At 36.9% G+C, this 14,540-nt stretch overlaps 1 protein-coding gene across 2 annotated transcripts in view; it reads left to right on the top strand.

The window, feature by feature from the left end:
- The first annotated feature begins 289 nt into the window (after positions 1-289).
- The window catches only part of LOC121315083 (rap guanine nucleotide exchange factor 5-like), an 88,182-nt gene continuing 73,931 nt past the window's right edge, over positions 290-14,540 (top strand). Inside the window, exons 1-5 of one of the 2 annotated variants that reach the window (XM_041248984.1) lie at positions 290-811; positions 5,119-5,172; positions 5,460-5,566; positions 8,661-8,782; positions 11,874-12,042. In XM_041248984.1, the coding sequence (XP_041104918.1) occupies positions 641-811; positions 5,119-5,172; positions 5,460-5,566; positions 8,661-8,782; positions 11,874-12,042 (623 nt within the window). In that variant the 5' untranslated portion in view covers positions 290-640. Of the gene's footprint in view, positions 812-5,115; positions 5,173-5,459; positions 5,567-8,660; positions 8,783-11,873; positions 12,043-14,540 lie in introns of both variants that reach the window. The other variant, XM_041248983.1, reaches the window with a different exon arrangement.

Here is a 14,540-nt window from a genome sequence, read left to right as displayed (position 1 = left end):
CACATTAGATTAAGCTACGTTTTTAAGTAAAAATGTAACAAAGCAGAGCTCAACGAGCTGCATTAGGAGGTAAACAATGCTCTGCATTGCACAAACGTTTCCACGTAGTAACGTTTACCTAGCATCTCTTTCATTCTAAATGACGTTGCTTAGAAAACCTGCTTGGTAAGATCTGCATAACAACGAGCCTGTGTAAAGAACACATGCTCCTGTATGGTCTCTCTCTCTGTACCTTAATCCACTCGGTTCATTTTAAATAATAATACAGAACAGTTGGTCTGAAAGCGTTGATATAAAAAAAAAGGTAATTTCTTGGAGTTATTGTTTTGCCTTACTTGTTATTCTCAAGAGTGAAAGGGAAACCGACGTGTAAACTAGTGCAAGCTGTACTCTAGCCAGGATATCTCACGCGGAAAAGGTTTAAGTGATGCAGCGTGAGGCTTCCTGCACCTGTGGATGATCTATATATATAGTATAATACAACATGTATAGCACTAGCAGTCACATGTAGAACAGAAGCAAAGGGAGGCGGTGGAGAGGCGGTGCGTGCAGAAGGAAATCGGTAGTCATCACAAGAGCTCCCAGTGCATTTGGTTTTGAACAGTACGATTTCAAAATGATTCCACCAAACTGAGTGCGAATGGAAGGGTCAGGCGACATTCCCGACATCTGTACACCAGAAGTTGGACAGCCGGCTACCTGTATATGGAGTAAAAATACAAAGGAGCAAGTCCATCTGAAGCAAAAGATAAAGGATTTACCTGCACTGCTGAAACATGGATTGCAATTAAGGAAGAAAACTGCGGAGACAGTAAGTAGCGACAGCCTGATTCCTCCTGGTTAATCGTAATAATCGATTTCAAGTGTGGTTGCAATGTAAATGATTATTATTATTATTATTATTATTATTTTATTATTATTATTATTATTATGAATACATTTTTTACAGTACATTTTTCGTGATATACAAAAGCTCTTACCAAAATTAATAATTAATTATGTAACCTGACGGGCACACAGGGAGAGTTATGTTATAAAAACGCTTAAATAATAGATAATGTTTGTCTAACTTACCGTGGGTTTGGCGAGAAAAAAAAAAAAAAAAAAAAAAAGGAAGCATGTATTATCCTTCTTTTCAAGTTAACTGTAAAGTCAAGTGTACTGCCATCTGAAAGGTCATGTAGGCTGGAGCAGTGCTACAAATGTCACTTTTTTTGTTTTTTGTTATATAGAATTGTGTTTTCCTTAAAACAAAAGCAAAGATACTATATTGAGTCAGATGTATGAACTTACAAAGTACAGTATCTTACTGTATGTGTGAGAATGCTTAGAAAACAGTAATAGAAAATGATGTGCACTCAATATGTGATTACTTGTATTAGAGAAAATGCACCTTTTCAACCTCTAACATTGTTCCTCCCTTTAAACATAAGTGTAAAAATCTAGCCCTAAATGACAGCTTCAAATTAGCCACCTTGCACTTTTAAATTAGCCACCTTGTACTTTTAAGCAGCTACTTTTGCTAATGCAAAGTTCTATTTAATATTTAATGTGCCAAATTAAATCCCACCATTTAGCAAGCATTGCAATTCATGTGGTTTCTCATAAAATACAATTAAAACAACTGGGACATATATTTGGAACAATATTTAAATACCTACAAATAGCATAGCTGCCAAGGTTGGAAAGAGTCAGCCCTAAGGGAAATGTGTTGATTGATGTGTGTGCAAGTTAAAGCATGATGAGAAATGAATCTCACTCCCTACCCAATACTATAACGCAGCCTCTGACGAAGGCTGAAGGTTGCTTTGGTGGGGAGAAAGAAAAAATATTAAAGCGATAATATTGAAGAGAAAGTGGAAGTCTGTTTGATATTTCTGGTATTCCTGTGCCACAAGCTCTCGGCACTGCATAGCCAGGGGTCTTCGCTGACAATATTCAGAGTTCTGGATTAATGTGTACTGCGCTATAGTATTTGTTTTCAGAATTGTACTTCCTTTTAAGAACTGTTGAGCCTCCCTGCTTGTTCCCCACGCCTACATGTGGGCTTCGATTTAACACAATGCACCTGGATGCTAAATGCAACCGATACAGAAAATAAGCATTGATTGTGCCTCGGCTTTTAATTATTAACTGATAGGCAATATACAGTGTTGCATAATTCGATATTGACTCCAAATGTGTGACCCCTGCCAAACCCCCCCCCCCCACACACACAGCATTTTAATGTACTGTCAATGTGCATGTAACAGGATGTACTGTCACTGCGTGGGTATCCACTGAGAAACGAGGTACACACAGAACCTTTTAATGTACTCTCAATTTGCATGTAACAGGGTGTACTGCCACTGCGTTAGTATCCACTGAGAAACGAGGTACACACAGAACCTTTTAATGTACTCTCAATGTGCATGTAACAGGGTGTACTGTCACTGCGTGGGTATCCACTGAGAGATGAGACACACACAGAGCCTTTTAATGTACTCTCAATTTGCATGTAACAGGGTATACTGTCACTGTGTGGGTATCCACTGAGAGACGAGGTACACACAGAACCTTTTAATGTACTCTCAATGTGCATGTAACAGGGTGTACTGTCACTGCGTGGGTATCCACTGAGAGATGAGACACACACAGAGCCTTTTAATGTACTCTCAATTTGCATGTAACAGGGTATACTGTCACTGCGTGGGTATCCACTGAGAGACGAGGTACACACAGAACCTTTTAATGTACTCTCAATGTGCATGTAACAGGGTGTACTGTCACTGCGTGGGTATCCACTGAGAGATGAGGTACACAGAGGGTTTGAAGTCGAAGCGCCGTTCAAGCATGCTAATGATCCCTGTTAAACCTGCAGTCGTGAGCTCCTCCTCTTCCTTCTTCTTCTTCTTCTTCTTCTTCTTCTTCTTCTTCTTCTTCTTCTTCTTTGCATTGAACAGACCTAGACACCCCCCCCCAAAAAAAACAAAAACAAAAGAAGAACAAAGAAACTGGCTTTTCAGTCTCTTTTTAAAGACAGATGACCAGGGTTGAAAGTAAGTGTAGGCTAATTGAAGTTCTGTAGTCAGATACATGCATCTGAAATGGCAACATTAAAAAAGGATACAACTTGTGATTTATCAAAGGGGTAAAGCATCTTTATTGAAGGTTATTAAACTGCTTTAAATGTGATATACATTTTTGTGAGTTTGGGCCCTTCCTATTAAAAACAAAACAAAGGTATTCATTTAGTTATGTACATTAGATGAATCGGTGCTTCCACACAACTGTAGTTCAATGAGTCACACTGATTACCTTGTAGTTTTGATTACACAGTACAAAAGTTACCTTCTTTTACAATGTTAGCGTAGATAATCATTAATCTAAAAGTCTACATTAAATGAAAAATATTGTCTTCTTCTAGGGAAAATATATTTGCACTGTAATGTTGTAGTTTGTTATAGTTTTACCATGCCATGGTTGATCATGGTCTTTACAATACTTAATCCTACTTCTCACCGTGCTCTTCTGTGCTTTACCATGCTTTCTCCGATCTTTACTACACTTTTACTGCAATCCACTGCTGTTAACTATTATAAAGGCAGTTATAAGGAATGTTCATGTATTTTTTTACGAAGCTAAGTTTTAAAGTTCAAACAAACTAAGTCTGTTCCATTGACGGTGATAATATAGCCACGTTATCACATTGATGTCACATGTGTCTCAGATAGTCCTTTAGGTTCTTCTAATGTATAATCCAATGGGAATAACCCTCATTGTGATCTGGACTTTTTATGCCTGTGCAAGTTCTTGGGTTATAGTGTGTGGTTATAAAGAGGAAGTGTCAACAAAGTACATAACCCTGACAGAATGATACACTCAAATAGTTGTCAAGGTGAAACATAAGATTCTTTATGATTGGCTCTGACGTTGGAGAGACATAAAAATGTGTGCCACACATTTGTGCTGACACAGAAGTGTGTCAACAGTGTGTTTTGTGCCCCATCTCATCTGATGGAAGTGTGAGCTTCTAAAACAACTACAAGACTTTGGGTGTTAACTGTCCCAAGGCATTTTCAGTCCATTCACTTAATTGTCATTGTAAAAAGTCCTATATTGTTTTTATAATGCTAGAATTTAAAAAGAGGCCATGTGGTCCAGTAGGAAGCTGTGTGGTCCAGTTGTTAAAGAAAAGTGCTTGTAGCCAGGAAGTCCCTGGTTCAAATCCTGACTCACTCACTTTGTCACCCTGAGCAAATCACTTAACCTCCTTGTGCTCCGTCTTTCAGGTGTAACTCTGGAGCTGATGCATAGTTCACGCACCCTAGTCTCTGTAACTTGCCTTGGGTAAAGGTATCTGCTAAATAAACTAATAATAAAGAAGGAAAATTATGCTGTAGCTTTTGAAAAAAAGTCAGCAGTTGACTAACATGATGCAGTCAGCCTACAATAAAAACAGAGCTTACATAAACATTATTGATGATGGGATATGCTTGGACTAGAGCTAAATAATGGCTTTTGTTAGTTATGCAAGCTTAATGGACCTAATTGCCCATAGGTTTTAGAGACAATGTATTTAGCTGTATAAACAGTGAAAGCCAGGTTTACATTTTCATGCTATAAATATTTAATGAATGCAATCATTATTTATTTGTGTATTGTACTGTATTCTCTTTGCTTTTCATAGGATGCTGGAGTGTTACTGCAGTGCATTAAATTTTTTATTTTTTTTTGCTTTCACTTTTAGGGAAAGTCAAATTTAACTTATACGCTATAGTAGCTACAGTATTAAACAAATTTCTAGTATAAAATATACCCTGTACCCCAACAAACCTGTTGAAATGTTTTATGGTATCATTTAGTATATTTTATATGTCATATATTATATAATATATAAAGTATAGTATATTATACTTCCGAAAGACAGGAATGTGGTCATTTATACTTCAGAATACTTTTCAACATTCAAGCAATGCCTGTTTTCAGATATTTGTCTTGGCTGCAGTACTATACTTTCACTTGACTAGTGCTTATAGTTCCTGTAGGTAGGGTTTGAACTGAAAGGTGCGTTTGCTTTCCTGCCATCTCCTTGGAGTCCAGTGTTTCTAAAGTGCTATTGTTTTGTCTCTAAAGCAGATTATGGTACCAGATACCACTCTAGGACCAGGCACAGGAATTTCAAGATGGAAGGTAAGGTTTTGTTTTTACATGCCTGCTTGCGAGTTTATTGCGTTTCTGTAGGCTAGTAACACATCTTACTTTAATTAAGCCAATATGATGTTAGAGATTGTGTTGCCAATATGATGTTAGAGATTGTGTTAGGACATTTATGTAAGTATCTAAAACTACACATTCTGTATCTAAACAATATACAGGAAGAACAACAAACTAAAAGTGACGCATGGATGTCATTTGATTGTGTACAGGATAAACAGAAGACTGTCTAATTTCCATTCTTTCTGTTTGATTCGCACTAGGCCTGCTCTCAGAGTTTCCCGTGCGCTGGAAGAGCTTTGAGAAATGCTTTTTTAGCCACCAGCCCTCAACCTGCAAAAGACCAAATTCAGCTGGCACGGATTATAAGGTACCTTCAAATGCTGATTGTTAAAATAATTAAGGAAAGCAGTCCGTGTACTTTTACTCACCCGGCTTTTTAAACGTGCAAGAAGGACTTCTGTGACAAGGTATTGCATGTCAGTAATGCTGCACTGCAATTTCTAAACTAATTAAAATCTTTATTAAAGACCACCTGTATACTGTAGAAGGACCACCTGATATAATGCATATATATATATATATATATTATATCTATATATATATATATATATATATATATATATGTCATAATTCAATTTTTGTAACACGCATAGTTAATAACAATTATTGGAACTGCGCTGACGGAACGATAAAATGCTATTTACCGGTGTTTCTGACACAAAAAGAGAGAGACACACAGACAAGCAGTGGGCGTGCTCTTCTTCTCTGGCTCATGTTAACTAGCATCTGTTTGCTGGTCCCATCCTACTAGCAAATTCATTTTTAAAAAGTTTTATAAGTACGCCCTCTGTGTATTGACTATTTAAAAAAAAAAAAAAAAAAAAAAAGCACGCCACCTTGTGTCCAGAGCAGGATGTCAGGTTTGCATTCCTCGCAAGCATCCTGTATATAAAGTGTGCACACTGAAGAAAACTGAATGTATACACAGTACCAGTCAAAGTTTGAGTACACTTGCTGGAAACTAAGTTTTTTTCATAACTGTTAATGTTTTATGTCGTATATGTTTCTGTAAACACTTGAAAATGAAAACACATGTTACAATATACAAAACAAAACAAGGAGTATCAAAGCAATGTTCAAGAAAATTGAAAATTGTCTCTAAATCTTGGATTCCTCAAAATAGCCACCCTTTGCCTTAATAACAACCTGACATACACGAGGCATTCGGTTAACAAGTTTCAGCAGGAAATCACCCGACATGTCTTCCCAGCTCTTCTGTAGCAGTTCCCAGAGATGTAGGGCACTTGTGGATAGCTTTGCTTTGACTCTTCTGTGCAGTTCGCCCCATACAAGTTTTATGGGATTGAGGTCTGGAGACTGGGCAGGCCAGGTCATTAGATTGAGTTGTCCTTCACTTTCCTTCTTTGCCAGATAGTTCTTGCACAACTTTGAGGTGTGTTTTGGGTCATTATCTTGCTGAAGAATGAAGGACTGCCAAACTAGCCGTAATCCTGATGGAATGGCATGCCTCTGAAGTATGCTTTGATAGCCATGGTGGTTGAGCTTGCCATGGACTTGGTAAAGATCACCAACTCTGTCACCAGCAAAGCAACCCCAGACCATGACACTGCTTCCTCCATGCTTGACAGTGGGAACCACACATGCAGAACTCATGCACTCACCCTCTCTGCGTCTTACAAATACTCGGCGGTTGGACCCAAATATTTCAAATTTTGACTCATCGGTCCACTCCTCAAACATCCAATTTCTGTGTTTTTGGGACCAGGCAAGTCTCTTCCTCTTATTCTGCACTCTTAACAATGGTTTCTTTGCAGCAATTCTTCCAGTTAGGCCAGATTCACACAATCTCATCGGAACATTTGATGTTGAAACATCTGTACTTCTAGTAGCATTTAGCTGAGCTTGTATTTCAGGGGCAGTTAATCGCCGGTTTCGCAGACTTGTGACTCGAATGAACTTGTTCTCTGATTCTGAGGTCACCCTTGGCCTGCCTGACCTTATTCGGTCCTCATGAGTGCCAGTTTCTTCAAATGGTTTGATGGTCTTAGCCACAGCAGTTACAGACACTTCCAAAATTCTTGCGATTTGTCTTAAAGATTTACCTTCTTTTTTCTTTGCTTAACTGAGTGTATTTTGCCTTTTTCTGCTCCCTTACATTCAGGAATAACAAGCTTGTGCCTATGCTACTTGTATTTATAGTAATCATGGACCCTCACCTGTTAATAATAATTGGTGACAAAAGGTTAATTAGGTAACATGCTGGTTAACTCAGAGAACATCTAGCAAAGACACTTTTATACTTAGGCCAGTGTTCTAACACCGTGTTATACACATTTCAGACTTTTAACTGACTTGGGCTTCAGACTGAAATGACCATTTCATTGAAATTGACAAGATTTACATTTTCATTTAAAAATTACATTTTTGAATGCAATTCACTTATGATTATCAGCTTATATAAGTATACTTATCAAATAATGAAATATTAAGTGTTTATAGACAAGTTTATACAGTTAAAAGCATAGATAATCATGAAAAACCTGGTTTCAAGCAGGTGTACTCAAAGTTTTGACTGGTACTGTAGTTTGCACTTCTTTGGAGTTTCAAAATGAACTGTTATATAATGAATATTTAACAACATTCAATAACGTTAAAAAAATAAAAAATAAACAAACAATAGTGATGTTAAATGCAATTTTGGAGTAAAGATCAGCTAGCGGGTATGCATGTTGTGGTAAGTAAAGCAATGTAGTCTTCTTCTTCTTCATCTTCTTATGTTTTAGTCAGGGATTTCCACATTGTGTGTTTCACAGATAGTGAAGGTTAGGTGGTATAGTATTAACAAGATACAATGCGTGATGCTGCAGCTGTCACTGAATAAAAAAATGTGTTTTTCATAATCTCTTGTCTAGTTTTATTTGGATTACGTTCCCAATTACTGTAATCTGTTTGGAATAAATATTTTAGTAACACTCCTGTAGTATGTTAAACTTGCTTTAGGCTTGTTGCCAATGTTGTGTTTTTTGTTTTCTTTTTCTCCTGGCGCTACCAAGGCGTAATTGCCCCTGGCATTACTTAACTGCAATGATATTAAAGTAATAGCGTCGCGGGAAGAGGAATGCACAGAAAATGTACGGAACAATCATCGATATTTACTCGAACGATTATATTTTCTGTGCCCAATTAATCTATTGCTATTTTGAGGCCTAACTGACAGCCCTAATATATATATATATATATATATATTATATATATATATATATATATATATATATATATATATATATATATAAAATGCCACGTTGTGTTAACCCTAACCCTTAAATAGTTTTTCAAGGTTTAGGTTTGAATGCTTTGAATAGTTTGCACTGTGCTGCACCTTGCTTTGTTTGCCCTCTAAACTCCGCGCAGTACATAGCGTTCTAATGTTTCTGCTCTAGGAGAAGCTATGTTGGATTGGAGCTGGTTGAGTGGATCCTGAAGCAGTGCCTGTTTATCCAGTGCAGGGTTGTTGCTGCGGGTGTCTGGCAGATCCTGCTGGAGCTGGGGATTCTGTTTTCAGGTAGGTGTTTCTGTAAGCAGTGCTGTGTTTATTGGGGCAGAGCAATGAAGCAAACAGAGCAGAGCATCGACAAACAAGGGCCTGTAGCTCCAGTTTTCAAGTAGCAGAGTGGAAATTATCAGCGTTGTATTTCAGATTACCCTTCCATTTTACACGCTAACAAGCTAGTGTATAAAAAAAAAAATCACAGTTGTAAGTTCCATTTAGCATATTTCCCATGACAAAAATGTTTCACAAAGTGCTTCTAAAGTTAAAAGCTAAAAGGCTGCTAAATCAGGATTTTGTAGGAGTGTAGAAGCTGGTATGTCAGGTTTCATAAAGGCTTTGCTACTGTCCTGCTTTCTAGTATGATTCAAGAGGATGCAAAGGATAATCACTATGGTAACTGTACTCATGAAGGACATCCAAACTAATAAAAGTTGAAGGTGATGGAGTACTTCACTCAAAAGACAAAAAAAACTAAAAAACATAGAAACCATAAAATCTGTTCCAAAATCTAGAGGTGACCATCAATGAAATGTACAGACTTTTTCTGTATTTGACTATTTTAGTTTATTTAGGTGGTTAACAAAACAAAGGGTATGATATGATGACTTGTAGTGAAATTCTAGCAAATAGCAATCATACTGATGTGTCTTGTTTGAAGTAATGCAAACATAGCCACTGTAAGTAACATTTATTAGGCATATAAATATAATGTGACACTCACAGACTCACAGACATGATGTGGAGAATAACAGAGCTCCAGCACAGGTACAGCAACAAGCAGCTCACAGACACACTGTGGCAAATAACAGAGAGCTCCAGCAACAAGCAGCTCACAGACACACTGTGGAGAATAACAGAGAGCTCCTCCAAACCTGCTTGGGTCCTGAAATCTGGACTTTATTAGCCAAAAACATCTTTGAATTGTGCATCATGTATTCTTGTGCTTTCTATTATAATTTCTGTCTACTGAAGAATTGGTTTCTTGGCAAGGCTGTGGGAAACACGAGCAATAATTCATGAAACCTTTGCCTTACTAATCTTACTATTGCCATGTAAATCACCGACATTTCTTTGCAATTCGCAGGAAGCATAAAATTCCAAAGCTACAAACACTTGTATTTTGGTTGGTACAGTGTGACTTCTCTTCATTTGTTATTCATGATCTGCTCTCAAAATTGCACAATATTTTGCATAACATTTGGAGTCAGTCTGTATTGTAGTTTGAATTCATGATCATTATATTTATTGAGCAGGTTTGTTCTGTCCTGTAATGTTCTTACTATGAAATGTAAAGGTAAAGGTCAGTGTAATATGGTATTTATTCAGTTATTTGTCAACTCTACCTTTGAGGTAAAGGTAGCCACTAAAAGACCTCAGGCGAGGTTCTAGGTTTAGAATGTACTTAACGGGAGCAGAACTTAACACTGCCTTGTGAGACCCTCTGGAAAGCTGGTCGATATTTATTAGCATCATTCTAAATATTTAGCTGGTTCTTCTGAAGTTACTGATATCTAGAATTTTGTAAAATGGGTAAAACAATGCTTACTTGTTACAAGCCTGCTAAATGTGTGGAAGTGCTCTGTGAAATAGGCCCTGGTTTCTTACAAATAACCCAAAATTTACAGTGGTTACAGTTTAAAAAAAAAAAAAAAAAAACTATACAAAAATGTTTTTTAGTAAATAACTGTATTATCAAAAAAGGTGATTTTACTGACTTCTATGGAACTAGCACAAACCAGTCTTGAACAGACATGACCAATTGAGAGATGCACATTCACTTCATTTTTTTTAATGCTGTAACATGCAGCCACTTGCCTGCTGGATTTCACAGAAAATAAGGCTTTCCTTTCCCAGTGAGTAATATCCTGCTTAAACCTGTTAAATTAATAAGGCCTGTCTTGTTTTATTATTTTATAGACAGGTCACCCCTGTATCAGTCATTTTAAAACTTACCCTGAATTCCCAGCACTAGCATAGACAACCATGTTACTAATGTCTTTTTTAAAAGCTCTATAACATCTTGCATGATGTAGCTCCACCCACCATCAGTCATCGATATGCAGTATAGCGGGTTTCTCATCAAAAAGTTTGGAGTTGGTATGTACGTTTGTCCGGGAGGATTTAGCACCCTAAAAGCATTGAAACCATGTGACAGCAATCTGTAATTATACATTTGAGTTTTGCAGTTCAGAGTGGGTGTGATATAATAAAGGAACACAGTGATGATGAGGAAGTGTGGAATTTATGAGGTAATGGGTAGATTTGAAGCTGCAGTGCAAAATGTTGCAAGTTCAAATCCTTGCTTGGTCATTAATGCAATGCTATCTCAAGGGTAGACAAACGTAACTGTTTGTTTATTGGCTCACTGATATTGCGCTTGCTTTATTTTTTAGACTCTACTGTTATTTTTGGTATCTGACGCACACCCTTTTACACTTCTGTTTGTTATATAAATGTTATGCAATAAACCCAGTGGTATTCTATAAAGACATGTAACCAAAGACAGCTCAGTCATGCAGTGTGCATTATACAGAGGGTGTGCATTATATTATTCAGATTACTGCAACAGCTATCACATTGTCCCAAAGCTAAGGTTTTATCCTCAAGCCAAAATGCCTAATGTTGTTCCCACCCTTCACCTACCGGTGGCAAGGTGGTGACATATGGAGATCTGTTTGCCTAGTTGTGCAGTGAGATCCACAGTACAGATCTTGACTGGGGGCAAAAAGGGATGGATGTATTGGCTTTTTTTATGGAGGAACATTTTTTGGGGAGAGTTCACATCACATCATTAACCTCTACCGGTCAGATGACTGACAAGCCCAGAATGTGCCCTCCTCGCCAGTGCTCTGTAGTTTGGTAAAATCTGTTGCTTGGGTTCAAGGGGTTAAAAGAAGAGACTGAATTGACATAGGGAACAGAGACCTACTGCTGAACTGAAGTCCTCCTCATCGGTTAGTGGGTTGCAGTGGTGAAACAATATGTGAATAGGCATTACACATTTATTAGAAAAACAGGTAAAATATAATACAGTGTCAATGTCCCTTTGTCAATTTATAAAAAATAAAATGAATGTTCTTTTTTTTTTAATTGATTTTGACAGTTGACCAGAGCAATGTGTTTGAAGATGCTAACTCTTACTACCAATTCTCCTACGAGGAGTGTGACATTAAGGACTGTCACTTCCGAAACGAGCAGGAGTGGCACAGTGGGGTTCAGCTTCTCATGCAGCTGGTTCCTTATGTTCAGTTCAGGATCGCTGTCATCGATCAGTAAGTACAGCAATGTTTTTTTATTAGCATTTTAATATCTAAGTGTGCCCTAGTATTTGTAATCAGGAGGAACTAGTAATGTCTGGTATCCTTTTTTGTATGGCATCACTACAGTAACAAAAGCCTGTGCCTGCACTGAATTTAGGCTACAAATTGTTCCAGTCTCATTTATAAGTCTTTGAAACTTGACATTTTGCATGTGAAATTGAATGCGTGTGTGTGCATATATATATATATATATATATATATATATATATATATATATATATATATATATATATATATATTCATAAAACTGAGAGCAGATGGGTGACCCAATTATGTCACTCTCCATAATGTCAAAAGTGTATAACGACGTTCACACTGGAATTGTAAACCTATGGGCAAGTCAGCATTAAAACAGGTTAGGAATACGTTTTCGACCACTTCATTAAATATTTGTGCTGTGAAAAGGGAAATTTGAGGGATAATGCAGTGAACTGACAAAGCATGCGCATCATGTAAGTGAATTTCTGACATATTAGAGGCAAAGGCAGCGTGTAAAGTAGATAACATAAAAAACCCTTTTCTAGAATGGTTACAAAAGGGAGAGGCAGCTTTTATATATTACATAATATAATGTAATTGCATGTGCATAAACAAGGGTGTGTGTTACAGTGCATATTGCAAGCATTTCTAATTATGTGTTCAACGCCTGTATTTATTATTAAAAATAAAAACTGTGTAGTTCATTCTACCGGCTCCTGACAGACGTTGCATTGGTTTAAATATTATTTGCATGCTGCTGCTTCAAACCATGCTGTGTTTTGAGTTTAAATATAACACTGTTTTTGCATGCAGTTGAGGAAATTGTGTTTAACAATGCACTCATTTTTCTCTTACTTTCATTTTTAGTTCAAGGATTATAAAACAAAATGCAAAAATGGCTAAGCCTCCAGAACAGTTTTTATCAAAACAGTTCATAAAACATTTCACGATTACACATTGTGAAATACACAATTGCAGTTTGCAAGAATATTAATATCTGTGCAAAGAGATGAAAGAGGAGACTTTCTTGTGTCAACACTTTCACTTCTATTCCATTTTGCTAGTTGTTAGTTGTATAGGGTGCTGTAATAGACCATTATGGTTTGGTGGCACTACTCAGACCAATACACTTTTCTATGCGGTGTGTAGCAAAGGGCTGTGTGTGCCGTATATTTCTATGTGTTGGTGCTCCGTTACTGTAGTGTCCAGTTTAAACTCATTAACATAAGTAGCATTGACATAAACCAGAAATGAAAACACCTACAGCAAGTTTCAATAGGGATATTTATTTTGATTTATTGATGAATTTGAGATGTATATATTTTTTTTATTTTACACAAAACCATTATGAATCAGATGAACGCTCAATGAACACCATATTAAAAATATTACTTGGGAGTAGATAAATATGTTCTGTGATTACAGTTGTGAAAGGGCGCCCCTAGTGGCTGGAAAGTAGGGACCAATGTGTGTAGCTATTGTGCACATTTATTAGTGGTTTTCAAACTTTTTATGCCCTGTATCCCTTTCCAAATAATTTCGTCTACTGCGTACCCCCATCTGAGATAGGGTCATAACATGCCTATGAAAATAGGAAAAAAATAAGGTATTTTCTTATTACTAGATTAAGTACTGTAAATGGAAAACTGAATAAATAAACTGGAAAACAAAATAAAATACTATTAGTTAACTATGGTGCAAATGTGCCAACTAAAAATGCAATGTAAAATTATTTCAAAATCCAGACTCCAATAATTATGCCGAAGCTAGTCCATATTAAGAGTCCAAAAACAGGTTATGCTTCTGAAAAACAAAACTAAGGTTCCAATTATCAAAAAGCAATTCTCAGTAGAAGACAGGCATTTCTTCCAACAAATACAGAAGTGTAGTTGTCATGTTGCTCCAGCTCCAGCGCAGAACAAGTGAGTGACTTCACTATCTAAAGTAGAGTGGCCCGGCTGCCTGCTTAACCCAGTAAAGAAGGGGGCTTCTTACCAGGAGGTTCCAGGTTCAATCCCAGCCCTTGTCTCACTGTGTGAGACTCAAGCAAGTCACTTACCCTTCTTGTGCTCTGTCCTTTGGATGAGACATAAAACTAATGCCCTATTAAGTGACTCTGCAGCAATAGTTCACACCTAAGACTCTGCAAGTCGCTTTGGATAAAAGTTTCTGCTAATAACTAAATTATAACTCAATAATACTGAACTGATTACACTACTAACACTGAACAATTAAACTCCAGAAAGTAAACTTACCTAATAAACACTATACATTTTTAAAAGCATCATCATACAATGACAATCCTTTTTATTTTATTTTATTTTTTTTTTAATGCCACAGGCTGCTGTTTAAATATGTAAAATAGCCATGTGTGCACTTAACACTCAACGCACATGTTTATAGATTTAACCTTTCCCAACAGAACAGAAACATACACCAGTACGGCTGTGGTTTTATTTAAAAGGATTTTC

The sequence above is a fragment of the Polyodon spathula genome, chromosome 4 (genome assembly GCF_017654505.1).
Source record: "Polyodon spathula isolate WHYD16114869_AA chromosome 4, ASM1765450v1, whole genome shotgun sequence".
NCBI lineage: Eukaryota > Metazoa > Chordata > Actinopteri > Acipenseriformes > Polyodontidae > Polyodon > Polyodon spathula.
This window is presented reverse-complemented; position numbering and strand designations above follow the sequence as displayed.